Raw genomic sequence first — 11,290 nt, forward strand, 5'->3', positions numbered from 1 at the left:
ACACATTAGCCCTCCCTGATACAGCTCACAGAGAGAGAGGTAGAGTGCGAGAGCATGTGTACAAATGAATCAGTGCTGTTTGTTGTACTGTTTCAGGCTCGAGCTGTTTCAAGTAGCTTATTCAAGAGAGCCGCAGATCATGTTTAGTAAGCTCACCCTCATTATATCAGACCCTGGGGAGAAAAGGGCCCTCTCACTCCATACTATCAAAGCCATGGAGCTGCCTTAGAGGACATTCTGCAGTATGAATAGAGGCTCGAGAGTACATCCAAAAAATAGCATGCTCAGCCCTCATCACCTCTCTCAGTAGGAAGCTGCCAACATTCAAGGTTTTGATCAAGCCTTGCCGTAATGGCTGTGGGTGACAGGTATACGATACCATGGTTGTGGGAATAAATAGCTTGATTACCATACTGCATCACCAACAAATTCAGCATTCAGTGCACGTGAATGAACTACTTTTTGTCTGAGTGCAGCATTCATATACCTCCTGGAATCGTGTTTCATGGGACAAACACACAATTATGTAAACAGGGTATTTACCTCTGCGCCCTTGAAAGGTAATATAATATACTTCCAGTGTGTGCCTGATACTCTGTCACAATGTTTTGGCTCCTTTGTATAGGCCCTGCAGCTCCCATTGTCCACCAGAAGCGTATTTCCACTCTTTTCAGCAATCATAATTCACATGATACAAGGAACGCTTACCTCCAGAAATCCCAGCCATATTGATCCATCTGGAGCTGAGCGACATTGCAATAACAGGCTAATCTAGCATTAAAAACTGGTCTTTCAATGCCTTGGCCAGCTATGCCTGATATCATTGAATAAATAAGAAAATAGATAAATGAGACACACGGTCGCAGACTCCATACTTCAGTGCATCCCGGCGGCATGACTGGAGGCACCAGCTCTGAGATAGGAGATTATTTGAAATAATATCGCTTGCGTTTTGCAGGTCTTTAGCACCACAGGGTTGGAAATGGGGAGGACAAAGAAGTGAATTTGGCTATCATCAATCAAACTCCTGCTTTCTAACTGCTTCCACCCACACCTTCTATCGGAACTGTGTGACCTTACGCCATTTTAACGTGTGATAAATTGCCACTTAGACTGTCCACTAATTGTCTATGTGATAATTGTAAAGGGAATGAGCTCTTTTCCTGAATACTAGTCAGACCAGACTTGTCACTTACCTCTGTCTCCCCCTTTCCATTCTCCTCTCACCCCCTGCCTTGCTCCTGCTTGACTGGTTGCCAGTAGGCTGAGGTTAGTGCAACAACAGGGTAGTGGGGGGCTCAGATACCCTTACATCTATCAGGATTACAGCAATTCCTTGTAACCTTCAGCAGCCCTTGCCAGATGCTCTCATTACACTTACTGGGCAGTTTTTGCACTTGGAATGCGGCAGTACACTTTGTTGTAAAGATACACGTACACCTTTGGAAAAAACATATGTTATAAGGGAACGTAGTAGAAAAGGGCTCCGAGATTTCCTTTGAGATTTGTTGAATTAAAAATAAAAGATTTTTAAATTATTTTCTTTGATGAATTCTATAAACCCACAGCTGTGTTTCCCTCCTCTCTTTGGCCATTATTAATTCATTGAAATTTTGCAAGGATGGAAATTTTCAGGATGTTGAGGAGTGGATATGTGATTGCCTGCAGTGAACAGACTGATGTTTGAAATGGTAAAACAACAATGTGGTTCCTCTCACCATTTTCCTTTCCTTTGAGTGGTATGTTTTCAGTTAGGTTAATTTAGGAGACATTTATATCCTGTTTAACCCCGCACCACATTAATATGCCCAGTAGTTAGTGATGTGATTGTTTGTGCAGCATGTCAACCACAGATTAAGGAAACAACACCACCCCTCCTAAAATACAAAAGACTTTTTGGCACAGACTTATCTGCACTTGGAACAATCAATCTTAGAGAATTAAGAATGTTGATCAGTGGTAATCCACATTCCTCCCTCAAGTCCAACTGAATCTTTTCATCCTTAATTCATATTGAACAGTAATTAAACCCTCAATGAGACTTTCCTGGACAATATGTGTCTGTGTCAGTATCCACCAACTATGTGTTCCCTTTTTCCCATACCCCGCTAAACCCTAAATTTATTCCAAAACCTATCTATGGTATGTACAGAACTCACAGTCTAATATATTATTACTGATGAGTAGTACATTTCATCTTCCTCTATACTGCAAAACACAGATGTAAGACTGTAAACACTTTGAATTATGTATTAAAATGTAAGTGGTAAAATCAGCAACAGGATGCCAGCACTGTATATGTGAGTGAGTAATCCTAAAATATTGTATTACTACACTGACTTCCTGATCAGTAATACATGGTATATCTTATACATCATTCATATAATTACACTGGTTTACCACAATATTTGTCACCTCTCATAAAATAAAGAATACTACTTTTTCACTAAATATTGCCTATCACATAGTAAGTCTAAAATTGATCTATATTTTAAAGGATAATTGCAAGTGATTAGAGTTGCCAACAGAACTGCTGATTTAGGTCTTGCTATTGATCCAACAGATCCAGAGCTGTTTCCGTCATAGCTCTGGCAGTGAGCTGGTAGCCGCTGGCAACGCTTCTGCCTTCTAAGCTGACTGTGACCAACACCAACAAATGTCAGGTCTATGGGCTTGAGTGGCAATTGTTTCGGGAAAACAAAATAAGGAAAGGTCTTTTTTGTTTTTGCTTCAGAGATGACACAAATGCTTCTTACACGGCGTATTATATCACTGTAAACTGAACCTGATTTGTAATGCTGCTGCAATAGAGCTGCTACATTTGCAAAATGGAACTCAGTGTGTCTCTGTGTGTCTGTTGAAAGCAGGCCTGCTTTTGACTCCTGGCACATTCTAGTCTCCCGCTGCCTCCAGTGCAATTAATGATCTTGCTTACAACATTAGCGCCACAATCATGAAAAATCGCACAGAAGCACCAATTCCCCTAACATATTGAGCTCAATTCATCAAGGGCTTCATGCTCTTTGGCGATGTCAAACTTGGTCTCAGCATTATTGAGTGCCTTGGTAATCAAGTACCTGCCATACGCTCCCAGGAGTGATATCTTTTTGAACATAAACTACTGTTCACAAAGAGATATGACATATGGTTTGTCTTGAGATTCACTTAATGACTCATCTTATTTTGACAAAAGTAAAAAAATAAAGTGTATTTGTTAATCCATTGCATTGTCAGTGCCTCAGCAATTGTATTTGTGATTAGAACTTTGCGCTTCCTCTAGAAACACAAGTGTGCCATTTCAAGATTGTTTAAAAGACAAAGATACGAACAGGAGTAGACATCCTCTTTCGAGATTTGCTGTCCTTTGTCGTTATTGGCACAGACAGGCACATAAGATTGACCGAGGGTCAAAGGGCTAGTGTGATATGCTGGGAATTCCATATTTTTTAAGTGTAAGATGTTCAAGATTGTGCTTTCTGCATGCAGCATGATTGACATGCTGTCTATGACGTCAGACCTTTACAGAAGTTATTGCACATCAAAAAGCCATACTTTACAGTTTTAGTCTATTAAAATTCATATTAAGGAGGGGGAAGTGTAATGTTGTGTAGTTCAGTGGGATACAGACTAGAGATGGAGTTTGACAGACAGAAAGAAGGGTTTATAAGTGGCATGAAGACAGGGATCATCAATCATCAGACAGCTCTCCTTGGCATTGTAAATCCCTGCATTGCCGAAGGATATCATCTGTCCCCTTCTCCTAATTTCAGACAAGGTGTGAAGTTCTAATGCTTATTACTGATGGGATTAACAACCAGACTGTACAATTTGTTTTGTTTATTTGCATCATCAACAATCATACACATTCGTTGGTCTCCCAGCACTGTAGCACGTAAACACAGGGCATGAACACCAGTTTGCCCACCCACTGTCATCAGCAAATGCCTTTGGATGTTCATCTTACACCAGAAAAAAATATCCAGTAGCACAGAAAATCAAAAATAATCTGCCTCAATAAAAAACACAAGTAAAACAAAATAACCAATTCGATTACTAACCAACATCAGTGCAATTCTCTAGCATATACAGTATGCAAATACTGATACTGTATAATCATGTAACACATTGGGAGAGAGTGTTCAGCAGTTAACAGTTTTTAACAAAAAATAAGTAAAAGTCCATAAGATAAACAGTTGCTTACACTGAATCAATCATTGATCTTTTTACTGTAAACAAAACCAAGGCGCCAGAACAAGTAGTACACGTTAGCTGAAAATGGAGCAGTACTGCAATGCAGACCAATTAAACCAAACAAATCTTCCACTCTACTGTGTAGTGGTGAACGTTGATCACATTTCACTGTAAATATGATACATATCTAAATGAAACTTCACTGGAGTGACTGAGATGAGTGCAGGTGCAGAGCAACATGCTACAGAGAGAGAGATGCTGTATGGGCTCTGTGTCTCATTATATCTAGTGCCCCCTAATCTAAGACCCCTCAAGGCTGCTCTAAGTGCCCCGTACTAGTTTCAAAGTATCAAAAAGCTGCAGATTTAATTGAAACCACTCAAATACAAATACCTAATGAACTTTTATGTTAGTATTGAGTGTCATACAGCCTTTTTCACACAAGTATTGCTATATGTGTGCATTCTACGCAAGCATAGAAATAATAAACATACTATAGCATATTAAGTATATAAGATATCTTAGTGGCCCGCATTGGCCACAATTCTGTCATCATATACATTTCAGAATTTACATATATGCATATGTACATGCACATCTAGTGCAAGATATTTTAAATTTTTCCGGACTTTTGTTCATCTATGTATCTGAACAATCCAACATGTTAGACATCTACCTGGTCCTACTCAAGTGGACCAATTACTGAAACCAAAATCACACAAGACCCTATCGCCTGTCTGTGACAAAAATAAATACCAGAAAGTGACACTATGCACAAAGTGATCATTTTCTATATTCCATAAGTGCACTGAAATTCAGTCAATGTGTGCACATGGTTTGTCAAGCGTAGAAGATGAGCTCAGGAATCTGTCCCCCCTGCACCCCCGTGCCGTTAGTGCTGTCCGAGGAGCACTGAAACTGAAATGTCACTTTCCCACACTGCACCTCTGTCATCCCTTCCTGTCCAAAGTAGCTGAGCTCATTCCCATCCAGGACCACACTGGCAGTGTAGAAAGTATCAGGCTCGATCTGAACTGGATACTCAAACCATGCTGGGAAGGTGTTGCTGGAGCCATCAGAGAAGTATTTGCTGAGGTTTTGTCCCAGCAGTACTCCTTGACGTTTCAACTCAATCTTGGCACTGTACTCTGCTGAGCCACAGCTGGATCCATACAGTCCAAATCCAGCAATAAAAACTCTTTTATCCACTGCAAACTGTATACTGTCACAGCGGCCCCTGTAGCGCCACTGATTGCTTCGGTAGGCACAGGACTGGAATCTGTGGCAGCGCTGGGGTGTCAGGCCTTTCCTAGGCATGCTTACAAACTGTAGCTCAGGTTTCTTGGCTGCCGTGTACCACAGGAAGATGTCATTGGTCTCATTAAGCGTCAACACGCCCGACTGGGCTGCTCCATTGGCAAAATCATCCAGAGCCATTGTAGGGATACGTATCAGGAACATGGCCTTACCCAAAACCTTACGCCTGTTGTCAGTCGACGAGGTAAGGTCCTGTCTCTGGCACTCAGCCTCAGCCCAGTTGAGCGCCGCCTCAAACACCACTATCTCTTTAGCATTGAGTGTCTCTCGCTGTAGGATACTCTCCAGGGTCTGGGCGTCGATGTCGCAGAAGCCCTCTGAGCGTAACGCCAGCTCGGCCTGGGCATCAATCACCTCCCAGCAGCGCTGTGTCAGCTCCGGCTCCTCAAACAGGCAGCTCTGGGAGAGTAACACACAGGCATTCTTGGCACTCAGGCTGGTCTCCAGGAAGTTGACGCAGGCGCGTGCCAGGTGAGGGACAATGTATTTCTTGGCAGCATAAAGAGTGGCCAACACTGTGTCAGCACTCAGGTCAATCTCATCACAGTAAATGTACCTGTTGACATAAAATGTGACTTTCTCAGCTTTATAGACAACAGACCAAACACCAGAGAAATGACAGGCAATACGACGTAAACGTGTTTTAAGAAGATAATTACATAATAAAAACAGAGGAGAGGTTACGATAAATATGAGGAAGATAACTTCATTTGAAGTTTGTAATTGATAATGGTTTAAACAGACTGATATAACAATATTGTACAGTAAGCAATAGCGTTGCTGTGTCTGTTCATATTCATGTTGGAAAACAATGAAATGGTATTATTAGGAGAGTGAAATCACTGTGCAAACTAATCAGACTTGCCAACAAAATAGTATTCCTCCCACACCCTCATCTACCGCCTACTATAGCTCACCTGCAAGGACACGGCAAACAAAACTCTGGAATAAACGGGATTGAGGAAAAGCAAGGAGGATGGAGTGATTTATTGTGAGAAGTAGAAAGTAGAATAAAATGAATGATGTGAAAATACACAGATACAGATTCTATCTTTAAGATAGAATAGAATCATTTGTCTGGCAGTGTAGCAAAACAGGTTTATCCAAAATGTGCCAGAGATAGGTATATAAACTAGTTTCATCAAACCTTGCTTTTTTCTACCAACATCAAATTAAAATAGCAGTTATGTACATAAAGACACTATTTGTTCAAAGATCATTGTAGAAATCACACATGAACAGGGCCAGTTGAAGTAAGTTACAGTGAAACAGAGGAGAATTCTTACTTCAGCATTGCCAGAAATGCTGCTGGTTCCACATCTGGAATATGGATTTCATCCGTGTTCTCAGCCAGTTCACCATAGAACATGGCGTGGAACACTGAGCTGCCCACAGCCAAAACATACTGTTGGAGGAAGAATAGAAATCAAATGGATAGAGTTAAAAGAGAAATGAAAACAGGCTGTAGTTCATCTAGGATTTTACTGGAAACCACGTGACATGTAGTAACATTCAGTGTAAGGAGAATGATTATTTGAAAAGGGAATAGTACTAAATACAATTAGTTCCCATGTAGCTCTTACTGTACATAAAAACACAAATCTGTGTGTGGATATTAAACAATGCCTCAATTCTAATCACTGGAGAGACTGAACCTGTTGAGTTTCTCACATACTGTAATGAGCAGAGCTCAGCCAGTTACTGTTTCCCCTGAGGACAGGAAGGCGGATTTCTAATGAACTGGATTGCCTCTGATTTAAAACAAAAACAAAAAAAACACAGGAAATCTTAATAACATAACTGAACAAAGGGCAGCAAAAGTTTAATTTAGTGAAATTAATGACTTATCTGAATTTATGATGAAATCAGATGCAACACAATGCTACTAATAATTCCAGCGGTAAGCACTGTATTCAAGACTATGAATTCTGTTATTATACCCAAATTCAAGTGTGTGTGTGTGTGTGTCTGTGTGTGTGTGTGTGTGTGTGGGTGGGTGCTATACATTTTCTCAAAAAAGGCACACAGGTTGTCTCTTGAAATTGCAGTGAACCCAATCTAAAATAGACCGTGGAAATAATATTTTTTGAAAACAATGCCATTGTTGTTACACACAGATATTCATTAAGGGACGTGTACATACATTAAATACTGCGTATTAGTGTAAGATTAGTTCCACCTCTTTACTCATTATATTTTACAGATGTCCACAACAATCACTCCTCCATCTTCTATCTTGTAAGGATATATCTTTGGAAAAAATGAAATCATAATGCACATCTGAGTTCCTGCCAAATGGACACAATAAACATTGCTGCGCTGAACATCGTTATATTATATCCCAATGGCATAATGTCTCAGCATAAAGTGCAGTCAAGTCATCCTCAATGTCCTTCCATAACTGCTTTCGATAAAGAAGAAGTGCACTGCAGCTACCAATCATAGATAATACATTTGGGTCCCATATAAAAGAACTACAAAAGATGACCCATGTAGGGCTCTTCTGACAAGCCAAATTAATAGCTGCAAAATCACTTACTAGATTTAATGTGAGCGTTAAAATCATATTCAAACAGAGTAGACATTATGATGTGCCTTTAGATGAGGCACATGGTCTCTGCAACTATAAACCGTAATTATTTATGTGAACATCTTGGAAAAGCAATGAGGTCATAGGGCGGACTAAACAAAGAAGCATGTGGACCTGCATGTTACCACTGGCATAAACATGGGCCCAATTATAATAATCATGGCTATTTATTGTAGATTCATTGTGCTGTCAATCCAGAATTCAAAAGCTAATCAAGTTAATAATTACAAAAGTAAACTAGGATGCGAGATGCAGAGTTGAATGCATCTTACTCTATGCCTTATCTTTGTAACTGTGCGCTGTTAGGTGTGTTTGATTAAAAGTTGAGTACTATCTCTCAAAAGGTGAGTTAAAGCAGAGACAAAGGCAATCCATTCGATGTGAGATGACTGCTTAAGAGGGTATCCCTTCCTCCTTATCTCACTCTGTGCCTCTATCCATCCGCCTCATTTACATAAATAATTGAGGACTGTCTAGAAAAGACACAGTGGTGCAGAAGTGAGAGTGGAGCACAAAGGATTTAACTTCCATTACTGCTGGCAATGAGGAAGATTATTTGTATGCTGATAAGATATGAACAACCCTGGCTTGTTGATTGTTTGCTTGCTAATTTCCTCCCTGGTACCGGGACTTTACTAGTTGATGAAATTCTTACTCTGTGTCCTGGCAGCCGCTGGGTCCTTCCAGGCTGACCCACCACAAAGTGAACATCTGCCATCAGCTCGTTGTTGAACATAACTGAATTTCTAAAAAGAGAAAGACATAAAAAAACACCGGAGAAAATTAACTTGATATATTTCACCCTGTGTTTTAGAAGAGGAGAAAAAGCTTAGCTTTAAAATGTAAGGGTTAGATTAAAGAAAGATCAATGCACAAAAACCTAATTATATGTTATGTTAATAATACATAAACTAATTAGTCATTTCCAGAAGTTCAAACTAAAATAGTAAATTACATATATATATATTTATCTTTTCTAAGACGAGTTGAATGATTTTGGTAAGTGTCCCAATTGCTTCGGGCAACACTTACAACATTTCTTGAATTAAAAGTCTTACATAGCACACTAAAACACACTTAAACTCTTTACATCTACATTAAAACGGTCAAACAAGACAATTAACGGAATGGAAAATCCTTGCTGTGAAAGAATGGGACCAACAATATAACTGTGTTCATATATTATTGAATAGTGGAAAATGTCACAAGGGGGGGTAAACAGCCCCATGAATTTCTGGAGAGACAACAAAGCCATGTTGGAAAGCCCATATTCTGCTCTGGACAGCTGTGGTCTTTTACTGATAAGCCAAGGTAAATATTTTTGCTTTTAGTACAGAGCAGCCTCTGCCTGTTGTGCATATCAAACGCACCCGGTGGCTGTCCGCCCTCTGTTATGTCAAAGCGGCAAAGTCTGCAGGAACAGGAGAGGGTGTAAACACTGATACCCCCAGCAGATTGAGGGCAGGGCAGAGGGAACACCCAGGCACATTCACACACACACACACACACACACACACACACACACACAAAGACACACAGACCTTAGTAAACAAGAGTAATTACCTTACTTGTGTTTTGGAATACATTTTTTATGTAATGGAGATTCTGGCAGGAAAAAATGCAGTGGAACATGCAGCTCTCATCTATTGAACTTTAATAAAATGTGCAATTTAAAACTCAGATTGTTCTTGCCTGAATGTACTGTTGATGAAAACTGTTGGGAGAAGCAGTAATGTTTCCTGGTTCAGAAGGAGGCTTGCTGGTTGTACCTACCTTTCTCTTATTGTGGAGTAGAGTCCTTGCCAGTTACAGTTCTGTATGGTGTTGTTGTTGTTGAGGTTCTGCTGCTGGTACTGTTGCACTGTGGTGGTGGATGCCAGCTTTTTGGTGGGAAAAATATCCGCTGCCATCTTCTTCTTCTTCTTGCTCCTCAGAGTGATTATCTCATAACAGACAGGGGGCAGCTTGGGGCTGCCACTGGCATTCGCTTTCTTGGAGCTTTTACTTGATTTGCTTTTCATAGACTCTGGAAGCATTAAGAAGAAAGTCAGACATTTCATGTTCCTTCCCTTGGCATCGACCATGAGTGTTATTAACTGCCGAGCAGTGGGATTGCACGAAGAGAAGACATTCACCACAAGCCGGCAGGTGTAAGGAAAGACCGAGGGGGACAGAACAGACTTGAGCTGTACTCAGCAGTAGTGTAATCAGAGTTCCTTTACGAGGCTTCTCCTTTCAGGAAACTAACAGGACAACTCTCTTTTTTTGCCCCTTTTCTTCACTCCTCTGAAGACTCAGACTGGTGATCCAAAGGCACTTTTCCTGAGTGGAGTTTGATCTGCTGACGGAGCGGCTCTCGGGGTTCCCATCCCTGCTTGTCCAGAGTGATGAGATCAGCTCTTTAAATCACTTCTTTCTCTCCTCTGGTCCCTTGTGTCTCTCACTCACTGCTTTGCTGAGGGTTGGCCTGACAGCCCCAGATTTAGTGCAGCTGCAGTGGTCCTTAGGCAGGCAGCAGTGTTTACTCAATTCCTTTTATTTCCCACTCTTACTCCTTCTGTGCTTCATTTTTCAGTCTCTCTTCATCTGAGGATCTACCCTTTTTTCTCCAACACTTGTTCTCTTTTCCCCTCATGGAGGACAGGCATCCGCAGGACGCTGTAGCCGTGGATGCTGTGTAGCTCTGCTCTGCCACTCGTTCTGCTGACTACAGAGGTTGAATGGGAGAGCGCAGAGGAGATGGAGAGCCCCCCCTCCGCCCCACAGCACAGTTCACGGCTCTCTCTGTAGCTCAGCCAATGACAGCGCACAGCATTCATGATTGGCTAATGCAGCCTAGTGCAGCACATACTTGAATATGCAATAGTCAACGTCTCAATTAAAGTGACAGCCATGCCCCATAACAATGATATATTTATCTACAGTTGTGCTTCCTGTGTTTGCTTTACCTGGAGCCACAGCATTCAGTTTGCACTACAGTAAATATAGACTCCCTTTTATATTTTAAATGGGCAATTCATTTTCAGGGCATATTTTGTTTAAATTATTCTCTGACAGTCATACTTCTTTTTCTGATGAGCTTTTTCATAAATACATGCAAAGAGTTGAATTTGCATTGCATTGATCTTTGCTGCTTTGATTGAACAGTGTAAAACCTTTTTAGATGCAAGTCCACATACAATTTACTGTATA

General features: G+C 40.8%; 1 protein-coding gene across 1 annotated transcript; it reads right to left on the bottom strand.

The window, feature by feature from the left end:
- Nucleotides 1-3,822: 3,822 nt before the first annotated feature.
- On the bottom strand, nt 3,823-10,843 carry btbd3b (BTB (POZ) domain containing 3b). Its single transcript, XM_034898708.1, has 4 exons — nt 9,872-10,843; nt 8,754-8,844; nt 6,795-6,913; nt 3,823-6,064 (listed from the first exon to the last, which is right to left on the bottom strand). Exons 1-4 carry the CDS (start codon nt 10,180-10,182, stop codon nt 5,032-5,034), a joined length of 1,554 nt encoding a protein of 517 aa, XP_034754599.1. The 5' UTR covers nt 10,183-10,843; the 3' UTR covers nt 3,823-5,031.
- Nucleotides 10,844-11,290: the final 447 nt, after the last annotated feature.

This window comes from Etheostoma cragini, chromosome 17 (genome assembly GCF_013103735.1).
Source record: "Etheostoma cragini isolate CJK2018 chromosome 17, CSU_Ecrag_1.0, whole genome shotgun sequence".
NCBI classification, from domain to species: domain Eukaryota; kingdom Metazoa; phylum Chordata; class Actinopteri; order Perciformes; family Percidae; genus Etheostoma; species Etheostoma cragini.

Bases quoted from the DNA above. Each gene is read 5' to 3' on its own strand.
- btbd3b (XM_034898708.1), bottom strand. From the start codon at position 10,182: ATGGTCGATGCCAAGGGAAGGAACATGAAATGTCTGACTTTCTTCTTA. The intron at 8,845-9,871 runs GTAGGTACAACC...TTCTCTTTTTAG, and splicing joins TACTCCACAATAAGAGAAAG to AAATTCAGTTATGTTCAACA. The intron at 6,914-8,753 runs GTAAGAATTTCA...TTCCTCCAACAG, and splicing joins AGCGGCTGCCAGGACACAGA to TATGTTTTGGCTGTGGGCAG.